The sequence below is a fragment of the Ictalurus punctatus genome, chromosome 1, assembly GCF_001660625.3.
Source record: "Ictalurus punctatus breed USDA103 chromosome 1, Coco_2.0, whole genome shotgun sequence".
In the NCBI taxonomy this organism is placed as follows: Eukaryota; Metazoa; Chordata; class Actinopteri; order Siluriformes; family Ictaluridae; genus Ictalurus; species Ictalurus punctatus.
This window is the reverse complement of record NC_030416.2, coordinates 15,459,019-15,474,483: the sequence shown is the minus strand read 5'-3', so window position 1 is coordinate 15,474,483 and position 15,465 is coordinate 15,459,019. Positions and strand designations below refer to the sequence as shown.

General features: G+C 36.2%; 2 protein-coding genes across 2 annotated transcripts in view; one reads left to right on the top strand and one right to left on the bottom strand.

Annotated features, from left to right (window-relative positions):
* tg (thyroglobulin) overlaps nt 1–15,465 on the bottom strand; it is a 43,424-nt gene that overhangs the window by 6,046 nt on the left and 21,913 nt on the right. The window contains exons 32-44 of the mRNA XM_017477977.3: nt 13,978–14,089; nt 13,313–13,392; nt 13,048–13,185; nt 12,752–12,817; nt 11,693–11,827; nt 11,433–11,597; nt 10,803–11,007; nt 9,890–9,977; nt 9,598–9,736; nt 9,109–9,305; nt 3,183–3,347; nt 2,850–3,017; nt 1,725–1,912 (exon numbers count right to left, since the gene is read on the bottom strand). Coding sequence (XP_017333466.2) covers nt 1,725–1,912; nt 2,850–3,017; nt 3,183–3,347; nt 9,109–9,305; nt 9,598–9,736; nt 9,890–9,977; nt 10,803–11,007; nt 11,433–11,597; nt 11,693–11,827; nt 12,752–12,817; nt 13,048–13,185; nt 13,313–13,392; nt 13,978–14,089 — 1,846 coding nt within the window. The remainder of the gene's footprint in view (nt 1–1,724; nt 1,913–2,849; nt 3,018–3,182; nt 3,348–9,108; nt 9,306–9,597; nt 9,737–9,889; nt 9,978–10,802; nt 11,008–11,432; nt 11,598–11,692; nt 11,828–12,751; nt 12,818–13,047; nt 13,186–13,312; nt 13,393–13,977; nt 14,090–15,465) is intronic.
* Nucleotides 3,719–9,561, top strand: LOC108270945 (Src like adaptor). Its single transcript, XM_017477991.3, has 7 exons — nt 3,719–4,042; nt 4,712–4,811; nt 7,233–7,319; nt 7,799–7,896; nt 7,985–8,116; nt 8,229–8,352; nt 8,621–9,561. Exons 1-7 carry the CDS (start codon nt 3,964–3,966, stop codon nt 8,844–8,846), a joined length of 846 nt encoding a protein of 281 aa, XP_017333480.1. The 5' UTR covers nt 3,719–3,963; the 3' UTR covers nt 8,847–9,561.

Sequence of the window (15,465 nt, the reverse complement as noted above, 5' to 3'; positions counted from 1 at the left end):
TGGACAGAAAAGGTTACATAAGAAAAGCAACTAGTGCTCAAAAGTTGTTTTTAACTGAAGGGTAGTAGCTGCTATTTCAAAAATATGTGATGGGTTGTATTTTCTTCAAGGTGCATTGTATTAAAACTCAAGACCAACAGAAGTAAAGTTTTTTTTCACAAGCTATAGCACATAAGAATGGTTTTGCTAAAATTGCCTGAAACAAAGCATTTTTTAAAAATAATTTGCTGCTGCACGTTGCCCTGGCATTACAGTAATAATACTTCAACTGAGTTGAATTCACTTTTATCGGAATATCACTTTTAACTATCGGCACTCAGAGCTGTCGGGTCTTGTCAGGCTTTTTTTGGATGCATACATCATACATCTTCTGAAACAAAATTTTTTTGTAATATTGAGGAAATTAAGAGATCAGTAACTAATAATATCATGCTCAGTATGTGTTCCAAAACAGATACTACTATACGTATATGTAATATAAACTGTAGGTCAGTACACCAATGACATCATTGATATTTTAACGTCGTGCATGCAGTTTTGGACACAATCGTCAATCTTCTTTGAATGTGTATTGACTTGACACTCACAAGAGGGCTTTTAACCTCAAATCTCATATACTGCAGCTTTAACATCGGATGATCAGTAATAGTTTCTATGCAGAGCACAGTGGTGCTTGAAAGTCTGTGAACCCTTTAGAATCCTCTGTATATCTGCAAAAATATGACCTAAAACATCAGATTTTCACACAATCCAAAAAGTAGACTAAGAGAACCCAATAAAACAAATGAGAAAAAAACATTATATTTGGTCATTTATTTATTGAGGAAAATTATCCCATGTTACACATCTGTGAATGGCAAAGTATGTGAACCTCTAGGATTAGCAGATAATTTGAAGGTGAATTTAGTCAGGTGTTTTCAGTGAATGGGATGACAATCAGGTGTGAGTGAGTGTCCTGTTTTATTTAAAGAACAGGGATCTATCAAAGTCTGATCTTCACAACACATGTTTGTGGAAATATATCATAGCACGAGTAATGGAGATTTCTGAGAACCTTAGAAAAAGAGTTGTTGAGGCTCATCAGGCTGGAAAAAGTTATAAAATCGTCTTTAAATTGTTTGGACTCCACCAATCCATGTTCAGATCAATTGTGTACAATTGGAGGAAATTCAAGGCCATTGTTACCCTCCCTAGGAGTGATCAACCAATAAAGATCAAGTGTAATCGCTCACGAGGTCACAAAGGAACGCAGGGTAACTTTTAGGCAACTAAAGGCCTCTCTCACATTGGCTAATGTTAATGTTCATGAGTCCACAAGGAGAAAGTCTTTATTGAGATCATTTTCCTCAATAAATAAATGACTAAGTATGATATTTTTGCCTCATTTGTTTAATTAGGTTCTCTTTATCTACTTTTAGGACTTGGCTGAAAATCTGATGATGTTTTAGGTCATATTTATGCAGATATATAGAAAATTCTAAAGGATTCACAAAATTTCAAACACCACTGTAGATAAAGGAAATGGTCAGCACTTATCTGCATTTGAAAATTTCCCTTTAGTATGTTTGTTAGTAGTATTTTATTATTTCTTTATGATTTATAATAATTCACTGCACCATCAAGCTCCATTTTAAAGACTAAATTATATCCAAATGTCACTGGGAGAGTTGCCTGGAATTCAGACCAACCCTTGATATAAAGTAGTTGATTGTGTTCTTTCTCACCTTGTCGCGTTCTCCAGAGCACGGGAGAAGACACTGTAGCCAGAGGGAGTTGGAGAGTGTTGTAGAGAGTAGAACCAAGTAGCTGCTTCCTTCACAAAATTGTTGGCATCATCTCCTCCCAGAGAATTGGACAGTGCTTCATAGAAAGCAGTTTTACTGTCTGCTCTTCCCTGAAGCTGCTCAAAGTTCTATTCATATGAGAGTTAGACAGCAATAGAGTTTCTCACAATACCACGTAAATACATAGTCATGTGAAAAAATAAGTACACCCCATGGATTTTTTTTTTTTTTGGTCTGTACATGTTTAGGTTTTTTTTTTGTTTACATATTTGGACAAGCTAATTTCTGATCCTCTTTGAAATCGTGCCTATTAATAAAGTTGATACACTCTATCAAATAACACATAAAATTGACAGTTTGTAGTAATTTTTACAATTTAAATTTAAAAAAAAAAGATGAGTCACATTAAAAAAGTAAGTACACCCCATCCATAAAATTAGAACCAGGTGTTCAAGATTCATTGATTCAACTATGAAATCTGCATGATATCAAAGAGTGCTTGAAGATAATGTGAGGTAATCTGTCTGAATCCACCAAGGAATGACTCAGAAAGAAGAAATGGAGGGTTATGGCATGACCTAGTCAAATCCCGGATTTGAATCCCATTGAAATGTTGTGGGGGGGTTTGAAACGGGCCGCACATGCAAGAAAACCCTCAAATATCTTGCAACTGAAAGAATATTGCATGGAAGAGTGGTCAAAAATTCCAGAAAGTCGATGTCAGAGACTGTTGGACAATTATGCACAATGCCTACAGGAAGTTATTTATGCTAAAGGGGGAAATACTAACTTCTGAGGCCAAGGGTGTACTTCCATCACATATATACACATATCACATATATTGATATTTCTGTTGAATAAATGATTGAAAAAGTTCATTTTCCTTGTGGTTTTGTTCAAATATATCAACTTTATTAACAGGCACTGTTTCAAAGATGATCATATGTTTGCTTGTCCAAATAAGTAAAAAAAATAAAATAAAAAAAAAGGCAACAATTTCCATGGGTGTAGTTATTTTGGTCATGTGTTACTACATTGACCTGATTAAATCCTGCCTGCTCTGACCTTGATGTTTTTAGCTCTGCTGATCAGACCATCCTCTGCTGAAGAGCCCAGCATGAGTGGCACTCTGTGGAAGCGTCCAGAGCTCAGGGCTGCTGATGGATGTTCCCTAACCACCACACCATCTACCACTGGAGACCAGGCTAGCAGAGGGCCACTCACTGCCAACAACTGTACACAGCCATACAATTCATTTATCAGTACATGTCATTTATCAAACCCAACACGACAGTAAAAAAAAAAAAATCAAGGTATTAATTTGTATTAAATGAGACGTAGCTAGGAAATGTAGCTTAAAAAACCCTGTGGTCAGCATTTTAATGACAGGAAAGCGACCTTGGTTTGTGCAGCGTTGATCCTCTCAGCAGATTTCTGTCTCAGGCAGATAAGTAGCTGTGCAGGATCTAATGACGAGCAGCCTAGCTCTAAACCCAGAGACACAGCCTGCTCCTGAGCTTTCTGCTTGCTCATTACTGTAGCTGGAGAGAACACTGACCCACCCTAAAAGAAAACATACACAGAGATGCCATGCTCATAAACCAGATTTCAGTTATACAAATCCTGTTAAAAGCTTTGTTCAACATTTTAAACAAAAGACTATAATCAGTGAATTGCTTTAAGGGACAAAACAAACAAACCCAGGTAGAAATATTTATCATTGTGGATCTTATATTTTATTGTATACAAAAATAATAAAAGTTCTCATTTATACTAATTAAAGCCAGAAAAAAAAAAGTATGCTCATGAAAAGCTGTTTTTTTTTTGTGGGGGGGGGGTTAGTGGCAATTATAATTTCACCTATTTATAGGCCTTTTTACCAGCACAGCATGTGTGCATTTGCATAATGCTGACAGCTTTATCAACCCTTCCTATTTTGTTCATTGCTAGAGTGGAAAATGTGGTGAGAAGCAGCTTCCCTATTCTGACAGGCTACAGTCACAGTCAACACTTTACTTATCTGACAGAAGTTAAGAACAGCCACGCAGCAGCACTATATGACAGGGCTGTACTATAAACATGCTAATAAAGTCAATTATTAAAGGCTGAGTTAAAGGCAGCAAATGTATGGATATATTGAACGCTCGTAAACTGGCTCATTTGGAAATTAGTTTGAATAATGGGTAATATGCCGGCGATACTGAAGTCTAGAGAGGACTTCGTACAGACTACGACCACTGCCAATCTTCCATCAAACGGTAAGACAATTAATAATTGATACAAAGTGCTATACGAAAATAGTTGAGCTTATACATAAAGTTTGAGCTTCTAATAAAAATGTAACTACTGACATGATGTAGACAATTTACCCCAACATTAAGTGTACATATATATGTGTGTGTGTATATATATGTATATATATGTATATGTGTGTGTGTGTATATATATATATATATATATATATATATATATATATATATATATATATATATATATATATATATATATGTATACATATACATATATATATATAGATATAGAGATAGATAGATAGATAGATAGATCGATAGATCGATAGATATAGATATATATAGATATATAGTAGGGTTATTGATTTTCTGGTATATCTGGTGTAGCACATGTGCATGATAAATTATGTTACTATTTTGGAGTAAAAATATTTAAAAAATAATGTGATGTTTCAGTTCAAAAAATGAATAAACAAACACTACTGCATACTGACAATAACCCAACTAGTAAATAAACTGTCATATTGTATCCAAAACAAACAACGCATTATGAATTATGATAAGCTCCCTCAACTGTACCTGACATAGCAGAACATATAACATAACATACACATTTATATTTAGTATAAAATTTCATTGTTTTCACTGATTTGTTCTATCTGTGTTTCTTTGTAACAGTAAGTGAAAAGGAGCCAGCAGTGGTGTTGAGTGACTATCCTCCCCCGGAAATTTGCGAGCCCCTGTTCAGGACAGGAGACTGGCTGAGACTCATTTCTGAGTGAGTGCTCTCACGTTTATCTTCCACATCTTTCACAACTGTTCATGTGTTAAGGAACGCCCTGCAAAATAGAAAGCTGCGGTGCATTTCATTACCATGTTCTTAACCCTTGTGTGTGCTTGTAGACATTTTTGTCTTTTTTTTTTTTTTGAATAATTTTGTTTGTGTTAATGCAAATAACACATTTTACAAAAGGCATGTATTTTTTTTGGAATTTTAATATTTCACCCTCATTTGCTTTCATAAATCTATTTTAAACTAGGTACACAAAATAGCTACACTCAGGACCTTAAGGACAAAAATGTCCCCACTGAAACTCCCCACTTTTAATCCCGTGAGGTTTAAGCATAAAATCCCGCATTCAGTATTAATAGGCTTTTATTTTGTTGACAAGGTTTCAAAACATTGAATTTTTATTTTTAAAAAATCTGAAATGTGTAGTATTTTGTCAGCTTTACTCTCTGGGGAAAATACATGCTTTTCCCTTTTTTTGATTCTGCTGTATTATAGAGTGCTGCAGACCAGATGAATAAATGATTCAGCTATAATTGTGTGTGTGTGTGTGTGTGTGTGTGTGTGTGTGTGTATGAATATCAGAGATGTGGTTTGTATGTGTGAACAGTAAAAGAGCAGTGAAAGAAAGAAATGATATTGTACTGGAAATCACAAATCCCACCAAATGTGTACCAATCAAAGAAGGTTACTGAGCTTTGAAGATTTTTGCATTATGTAAAGAAACTGGCGTTTAAAGGGTTAAAATTCTGAAAATGAATGAATGTTTGGTAATTATGATCGGAACTGATGCTGGTAAAAAAAAAAATCAAAGTCAGTGAAAGTGGGTAAAATTTGAATATATAATATTTTTAGGACAGATTTTTGGACATGGACATTTTTGTCCTTTATGGACCTGAGTAGTAGTTATTTTATTTATTTATTTATTATTTTAAATCTGACACAGCATAAAAAATATGAATGCATCAAAATGAATGCTATTGTTGTTAATCATTGACACATCAAAGACTGTAATAATCAAAGAAAAAAAATATTGTTTAGCATTTAGTATATGGAAAATAACTACTATTTTTCTTTTTTTCCATTAAAAACATACATGGCATTATGTAAACAAACATTTAAAGGGGTACAATTCTGAAAGTGAATGAAGGTTTGGTAATTATGAATAGAATTGATGCTGGTAAAAAAAATCGACATCAGTGAAAGTGGAAAAAAATGTGAATATTTTTTTTTATGACAGTTTTTGGAAAAATTTAATTGAGGCACAAGGGTTAAACAGTGTGCAAATGTCGCTTTGTCTATAGGCACATTCTTTATAATTTTATGCTCTATTTAAATATTGGAGGATAATAGTTAAATAATTGGCAACTTTTAGTCCGAAAGAAACACAAATAATTGTTTTAGACTTTATATTTTCTATAATATATATTGTTACAATTTAAGATACTACACTGATGCATGTTGAATAATGTGCTTTATTTAATATGATCTTACTGACTCGATTTTGCATATGTTTTTTCTGATGTAAAACTTTTCACACGTCAGTCTACGGAGATTTCTTTTATATAGAATAATTCAGGTTTATAATATTGTTTTTTTTAGGGACACATTGCTCAAGAGTGAAAGCCGTTTTTAAGCATAAACTTAGATACAATCGTGGTTCTCTGACATTCGTTTTAACTGAACTCGAGTGCAGTCTGTACCATGCACTATTGGCATAGAAAAGTGTGATTGGTTCAACTTGATTACATAATTGATTACTTTCCGTTGTACTCTATTTTGATTAAATGTTGCAGGCCTTGTGTATTTGCAGAGACAACCCGTTTGCTAAACAATGCATAAAATCACTTACAAAAGTAAACAGTTGATGTTCTTACATTTATTTCCATATCATATGTTTGTTGACAGACCTTAATTATGTAAATTTAATTCGGGTTTCCTTATTTTTTTTCTATCTGTTGGTTGTTGTCATTTTTTTAATGACATTTACTATGTATTTAAAAGCATAGTAAAACAAAGCCTTTCTGCGGAGTTATTCTTTGAACATTTCCTAATTCCCAAAGCTGATATCTTATGGAAGCTGGCATAACTGGAGCCTTTGCTGTTCATTGCAGTCATAGGCATGTTTTTTGAGAGGCTTCACATTTAAATTTTAGAAAAACAAAATCTGTTTTATTTGTCAATTCTTTGTATTCACATGACCCCGAGGATGGAGAGCAGATTTCGCAACATTCTGTTATTAATATTCAGGACTATTTCGAGGAGGCATAATGAGAAGGGATAGGACTTTCTTTTTAGTTCCTCTATTTGTTTCGTGTTTCTAATAATACAAAATGTTTTGAAATGGAGATTTCAGTCCATTCAGAAAGCCACGACATTCATTCTCCCTCTCTGTCCTTCTTTTCCCAGAGAGGGCTACTGGGTGAAGGTTTACTCTCTCCAGACAAGAGAGGAAAACTACATCCCACGCTGTCATGTAGCTAAGGTTTACCATGGGTGAGTGAACTTTATTGAATTGTGTCGATGAATGAATTAGACACTAGTTAACTTCAGTTCTTTTCATTTACAACATGTCAAATCAGTGAATAACCCTACAGAATCCATTATATAAAACTAGCTTTTAGATTTTTATCATTTTTATCTCTTGATAGTAGAATAAAATACCAATTAGTCATATAAGTTACTCTCAAATAATTTGTTAATTTTTTGTTCTTGTTTTCACTTTAGATTGTACGATGAGTAGGTTTATATTTGTTTGTGTTTACTTTGTTAAACTTATTTTGATGTATTCTTTATTATTGGGTCAAAGATTATTTTATTTCAATTTATGCATGCATTACTATATCTTAGAGTATTCGTTTATTTTCCTCTCTAATGTTTTTGCTGCCACTTCCTTAATAAACAATTAATGAAAATAAATACATAAAAACTATAGTGTAGGCTAAATACTAACGCTTCCTCCCTGCTGTATTCAGGTGGTTGTTTGAAGGTGTTGCACGACAAAAAGCTGAAGAGCTGCTTCAGCTGCCTGGGAACAGAGTCGGGTCTTTTATGGTCAGAGAGAGCAGAAGAGGTGAAGGGATTTTACTTGGTGAAGTGTCATGAGCTTGTTATTTAAGTTTCTGAGCATGTATAGTGAATTGTTTGGTTTGGTCCTGCAGGTGTGTATAGCTTGTCTGTGCGCCAAAGAGCTATAGTGCATTACCGGATACGCCGTCTGCCAAACAACTGGTACTTCATTTCTCCACGGCTAACGTTCCAGTGCCTAGAGGACCTGGTCAACCACTACTCTGGTAATGCTGACAAAATAATAAAATCATTGAGAGAACTAATGTAAAATCCTGTAGTTGCATTTTAATGAATAGGAATTTTGATCTGGATGTTTTTTTTCTCTCTCACACACAGACATAGCAGATGGTCTGTGTTGTATACTGACTGGTCCTTGCCTGGCAGCGCCTGACCCAGCACGCATCTCTCAGTCTGCTCCTATACTGAGACCTCACAGCATTAACTGGATGACAGTGGACAGGTACATGACTCACTTTGAACATTAGCTAAGCTAGGCTGTTGTAGGAAAGTGCAAATAATGGCAAATGGCTTTACTTACTTTTTTTCTCACTTGAGCTATGGACAAATGAGAGTCATCATTTACAAATAACTCATTATGTAAACAGTATAGGTTGTTCTCTCACCCAGCTTCAAAGCCACCTGTGGTTAATCAGTGAACTAGTCATATGACAACCAATACATGCTAGACAGTTTTTGCTAATTGTGCTAATGTATTAATCCCTCCCCAGAATGGAGCTTGACCAGCAGAATACCACTGGCGCCTCTGCACAACGGGAATCTTACATCAGTGCTGGATTGCAGGACAGTGTATCATCCTATCTCTCTCTGGCAGGAGTGGAAGAGAAAAATAGGCATAGCAGGAAGAGGAAGAAGTGGAGATCTATCAACACATTTTCAAGTCAACGTATGTACAGTGCGGTTACAGAGGAAGAGGACAACGAGGAGGACTATTAAACAAAAAGAACAAAACAATCATAAGTAAAATCTATACGCCAAATAGACACATCTAAGGAATACGTTTCTTTTCTTTCTATAGTTTAGGAGGACAACTTGACGTTGTCGCTTAAACAAATGAAGTATTTTGCTCAAACTGTTGCACCATTTTCACACAGTTTCCCACCGTCTGCTCCTTACTACCAAAGATGGACAAAGAATATTTATTCTTGTACTTTGTCCTTTATCTTGCGTACCATCCTCTCATTATTCACGCACTTACCATAAGCAAAGCCTGGTGGAACAGAGATGAGGAAGAGGGTGAGGCCAGATGAAGGCTGGCGATGTCAGCACCATTTCTGTCTGCTCCCACTGTCACTCTTGTGGGGTCTCCTCCGAAAAGAGCGATGTTCTCCTGTACCCACCCCAGTGCCGCTGCCTGGTCCTGCAGCCCATAGTTCTCAGAAAGAGTACTGGAACCTGTAAACATGAAGCTATGTGAACTATAAGGCTGTGAATGAGTTTTTACAATCCAGTCATCTGTAACTAATGGATACCATAGTTAACAGTAGAAGTCAAAATCTGTGTTATTACACCATAAGAGTCCACACTAAAATTTGCACCTAAAGTGTAGTATTCTTCAAAGATTAGAAAGTTAGTGTTGTCTGGAACAGACTAGCTTCTTACTATGTAATTAAATAAATATGATTAAAAAAATAAAGCTATATATTAAAAACAATGTGTATCTGTATGTTGCCGGAGTGTATAGTACCTGTGCTAAGGAATCCGAAAGCAGCCACTCTGAAGTTTGCGGTCACAACGATGATGTTTCCTACAGCAGCAAGGTAAGAGCCATCTAGTAAGCTGGAGTCAGCATTATGGAAGAACACTAGGACTGAAGTAGGCTGCTTCTGTAACATAAACACACACACAATCAATATTGCACTACAGAAGGCAGAAATAAGAGTTTAAGCACACTATTTACACAGTATATGTGCATTAAACAATGTTGTATTTTTGTGTGTGCGAGAGAGAGAGAGAGAGACAAGCTCATCAGGACCTACCACACTGCTGGGTACAAATATGTTGAGGTAGAGACAGTCCTCACTGGAGCTGGATTTAACAGTGTCACCAGGCTGAAGACAAGAGGGCCTGAAACATATCCAAGATTTAAACCCAAATATCCATACAATAAGCAATTGCAAATCAGCACAGAACGGGACTGTAATCAGAACTGGCAACTTAAGTCCAAAAGTGCTTAAGTTGATTTTCTGGATGCACCATTCAGATTATGCAAATCACATAGTTCACGCCTCAGAAACTGCCACATTTTTTCTTGAGTAGAGGTGTACAGAGAAGAGACCACCTTGCCTTTAAGCATGAAAAATTTGGGGAAGAGAAAATGCAGAAGAAAGATGCAGTTTTTTTTCTTTGCTGTCAAAACAATGATATAAAAGCAAGTGAGGATTTAAAAGTTGCAGTGTTTGCATTATATTTTTAGCTCTTGCGTCGACATATATATTAATAGCACTGGATTTTATTTCAGAGTTATAAAATCATAATGTTCGCATGGGATTTTATCCTATTTTTGCCATGCTTGTAATTAGCTCATTTGAGATGTCATGTTTATAAAATAATGCCAATGTTCTAGTTCATTCGAGGTGCTCTCCTGCAAAAGAAAATATTTTTTCTTCTCAGACGGTTTGACCAATGTTACAGTTACAGCTCACATTAAGTGTAGTTCATAATTTTATCCATAAAAATCTCGTTCTTTGAGATGCACAATGTCTCCAATTAAGATGCTGTCTCCTCTGATGTGCATGCTCAAATTCCCTGCAACTGTCTGAATAGCGCTTAAGTCTGTAATTATGTTTGAGACCTTCATACTGATGTGAACAATTACAGTATTAACCCCCCACTATGTGCATGTAACTCAACTCTGAATACAGCATGTAGAAACAGAAGTAAAACACACACCGAGCAAAAGTGGCATTCCAGGTTCCTGTCCAATCAGCTGGCTTCGGGGGCCTGAAACGCATTTCACCAGTTGGTGGACTTGCGTAAGGAACACCCAGGAAATAAGTCACACTCTTGCTGTCAGTCTCAATCAGCTTCATCTCGTTTTTACCAAGGAGTGTTCCATGGCCAGGGATGGACACCGAGGTTAGCTGTTGCCTCAACACTTAAACAAAAATATTCCATAGCACTAACATTAGACAGTGATGTTATTTTATAAGAATATTACAGAGAGGAACGGGTCAGAACGATGATTCTGACTGTAAATTGAGATCCCTGTGTTTTACATTTATGACATTTGGCAGATGCTCTTATCCAGAGTGACTTACATTCATCTCATTTATACAACTAAGCAGTTGACCATTAAGGGCCTGTGTCAAGCGCCCAGCAGTGGCAGCGGTGGGATTTGAACTCATGACCTTCCTATCATAAAACCATCTTAACCACTGAGCTACCACTGCCCTGTAATGTCTGTTTATATATATATATTTTTAAAAAGCAATATTTTCTGGATATATCCAGTATAGGATGACCGTAACGTTGCCTATTCTTTACTGTTATTATCCAAATTTCCCAGAACATTAGACTCACCGGTTCTTAAGTAGACATATTCGGCAGGTTCCTTAATGAGGAGGACACAGTGCTGACCACTGGAGCTTGGTAAGCAGATATGAGTGTCTGGGTACATCACACACCTCACTGCTGACTCTCTACTGGCCACTGACACAGCTGAACAGGAGTCATTTTCCTCACAGGCTACAGACACACACACACACACACACACACATCTATAGATATCCTTCACTGATTACCAGAGTTGTCTGTATGTGTGTGATGAGAGGAAGTCTCACCAGCCAGACACCAGTTATGGACTCTACCCAGGTCATCAGCAATATCTCTACTGATATGAACTATGTCGAATGCAGAGATCGACGAGTCCACCACGACATATGAGGCATCCAGTACTCTCCAGTTTTTCAAATTAACTGTGAATAATAATCTGCATTCATATATTTCCATAGTATACACAACATGCATTACAGTAGTATATCTGCATTTACTACAAATACACAAATGTATTTTGACAGGCTATGAGTAATCACATTTACATATATTGCTGGTTTAATATTGTATCAGGATATATGTGTGTGATTATCTACATTATAAAGTTACTTCTACTCACAAGTCATAGAAATGTCAATTGACCATTTGTATATCCCAAACAAAACATCCGACTTTAAACCAATCTATAATTTATTAGCACTGCAGATTACCTATACAGAAAATAGACTCTTATTTGAAGTGTAACTTATATGTAGTTACTGTACAGTGCTTTGACATGTTCACCCAATAAAATGAACTGGAATGTTCTTGACCCTACCTACAATGTAATGGCACAGGAGCGTATTTATTCTCCTGGAGTAGAGAACATGTGAGCGTTGTATAAATACTATTAATTATGTGATTAATTAGGCAGGAAGATTGATACGCATGTGTATTTACATGATAAGATACAAATACTCATGTCATCCTTCCATAATGCACACACTGATAGTAGTTACATTATAGCCGTGTGTATAGTTTATGTGGAACTAAACAGTTAGAGACACTTGTCATAAATCGGGACTCTGTTATTCTTAACTGATGGAGGTCAGATGCAGCTGCAGTGTATGACATAAAGATGGTATCTATATTTATGCTTGCGTAAACATGGCCATTAACAAAACTAATTGTACTACTGGTGAGTAATATTCATTTCACTTAATAAAATCCCATGATACAAGTTTATAGTAATGGGAGAACAGGGCATTGTAATGTATAATACATCGTGCACTTGTGTTTAACAAATGATCATTTTTACCAAACGTGCAGTTTTGAACTATTCAAATAAAAATGCATGAGTTCCTTACCAACTTTTGAGGGAGAGCGAAGTTTGAACAAAGGACAAATACCAGGGCTTTTTGTCCACTGATTCACTAGAAACACAGGGGTTTAGTAATGTAAACAATGTTAGCAAAGAGCAGAATCTGTTTGTCTGTTCTACAGTGAAACTTCAGAATAATAAAAATATAAACGTTCTGAGCCAACATACTACTTTAGATGCATTTATATTCTTGCTTTGTAGGAGTATGTAACAAGCATACACAACCAAACACACACATGTCTGCAAACATTCACATTTCTGGAGTAGAGAACACATACATACCTGGCTTCTCATACCAGCCAAAGGGGTAGACTTCAGTCTGGACTTTAGATGGAAAGCAGTCCTGCACTCTCCACTTAGTTCTTTCATTTTCCCCACATGTCTGAATCCCCAGACTATTCAGAGTCAGACACTGAACAGCTGAGCCAAGAAAGAGAGAGAGAAAGAAATAAAGAGATGTACTTAGCCATAGTCCGTCCATTAGCAACATGCTGTATGCATTAATAGCATGGGACAAAACAGTGCAAAAGCTGCAGCATGCTCATACCAGATGCTTCAGTGTCTTGTACATAGCCGATTCCCCTACAGCAAGGATCCTCATCACAGCGCCTCTCACATTCAAAAAACCTGATCATAGCAGTGACATAAAAAAATAACATTAACCATAAACCATGAAACATTCAAACCGAGGCTTTTGATTGCTGGTGGTGATTATAACTATCCATCCATCCATCCATTTTCTGTCCCACTTATCCTATACAGGGTCGCAGGAAGCCTGGAGCCTATCGCAGGGTACTCAGGGCACAAGGAGGGGAACACCACAGTCACACACACACACTCCCACACCCACACCCATTCACACACTACAGACAATTTAGAGATGCCAATCAGCCTACAAGACATGTCTTTGGACTGGGAGCAGAAACCGGAGTACCCGGAGGAAACCCCCGAAGCACGGGGAAAACATGAAAAAAACTCCACACACACAGCATAGAGGCGGGAATCGAACCCCCAACCCTGGAGGTTGGACCATTAAGTCACCATGCCCCCCTGATAATAACTAATGAAATGGAAATCTATTTCAGAATTATTAGACAAATGAGGACAAGTAAGATCATATCAGTGTGGTTTTCAAGGGACAATGTTCCTGATGGTGAGTGTTGTTAATCAGAAACCTTGCCAGAGATAAAGTCATATTTATGTCTTACTTACCCTTCAGTGATGGACTTGTTGGGCGTACCAACACGGTAGCGCACAGAATAAGACACCATCTTTCTAAAAGGTACACGGCTGTAAAAGCTTTTCACGCTGCCAGTTAGATTGACTAGAAAGAGAGGAAGTGAGAATCAGCTTTATTTGTCTAAGTTTGTACTTGTCTAAATAAAGCATCAGATTGCAATTTAAAAAAGAATTTTATGATGTATGGTTATTAGATGCATTAAATACCGTAGATGGTTTTCTGATTCAGAAATTCAATAAAAGAGAGTTCAGCAATTAGTTCAGAAATTAGTTCAGCTAATCAGAGTGAATTTTAAAAAAAGCTGCATGCCAGAGCGATATTCACTGTAGTTTATATGATCTTATGAGAAGTTTGTGTGTGCAAATAGCACTAGAATTGTTGTAGATGGAATAGTGCTTACGGCCACATAATCAGTGTCAGTCCTAGACTGGAAACTATTTGACCATTTTACCATTAAATATTCAGTTGACTGATATTCTGGAGCTCTATATCAAGAGAAATATGTAAATAAGTCAAGTTTCTAACTTAATGATTACAGGGGAAATATATATATATAAAATGTCTATGTTTATGATCTTGATATTAAGCCATAACATAGAATAGACACTAGGCGATACAGAATAGCCTGAAGATGACAATCTACAGTGCAGATGCCATAAATCAAGTCTGTTACCACATGGCCTCAACATGCTTGGTGTTTGAAAGCATTCCACATGTGAAGGAAATCTCTACTACTGTGTGACCGCCAGTAAAACATTACATAATACTGATTTTTCTCCTTGGAGACAAAATAAAGACATCCCACAAATGCAAGGGAACAATTATGGACCAGGAAGAAGCCTAATCATATGATAGAGTTAACTTATAGCTATACCAAAACTTAAACAAAAACGAAAGAAAGAAACAAAAAATATATACACTGCACATGGCAACAATGAATATACTAGTAATGGATTTGCAGTGTGCTTGAAAATCCCTGCAATGAAGCCCTGTCTATAGATTATTAAAGGTAAAGTTGTTCCTGAAAGGACATTGTAACAAACCCTGGCACTTCATAAAATCATTATGAAATGATTTTAGTGATTGTTTTTTTTAAAAAAATTATTATTCCATGTTTTTCATCTGAAACATTGTAGATGCAAGAGAGAGAATTAGGTCTACCACGGCTTAGCTTTAAACTAAATGCAATATGAGGAGTTAATTAATCAGGTTTGACGGAGAATGATGCTCTGACTTAAATTCTAAAAGGAACCAAACTCACTGACTTTCCAACATCCAACTTACAGCAAAACTGGTGTAAGGTTCATACGGTTCCTCAATAGCTGAACTGCTTTAAAAATTTGCTTTTGGTTGTTATAAATACATTTCTTGACCTCTGGTGAATTTACGTGAATTGAATTTATTGAGCGAAAGTTCACACTGATATATGCATGTTGTAAGGTTAATCTGCAACACAGACT

What these genes read in the sequence shown, in the direction of transcription:
- LOC108270945 (XM_017477991.3), top strand. Translation starts at nt 3,964, where the DNA reads ATGGGTAATATGCCGGCGATACTGAAGTCTAGAGAGGACTTCGTACAG. An exon ending in TGCCAATCTTCCATCAAACG is followed by an intron (nt 4,043 to 4,711) that starts GTAAGACAATTA and finishes TCTTTGTAACAG; the next exon opens with TAAGTGAAAAGGAGCCAGCA. An exon ending in TGGCTGAGACTCATTTCTGA is followed by an intron (nt 4,812 to 7,232) that starts GTGAGTGCTCTC and finishes TTCTTTTCCCAG; the next exon opens with AGAGGGCTACTGGGTGAAGG.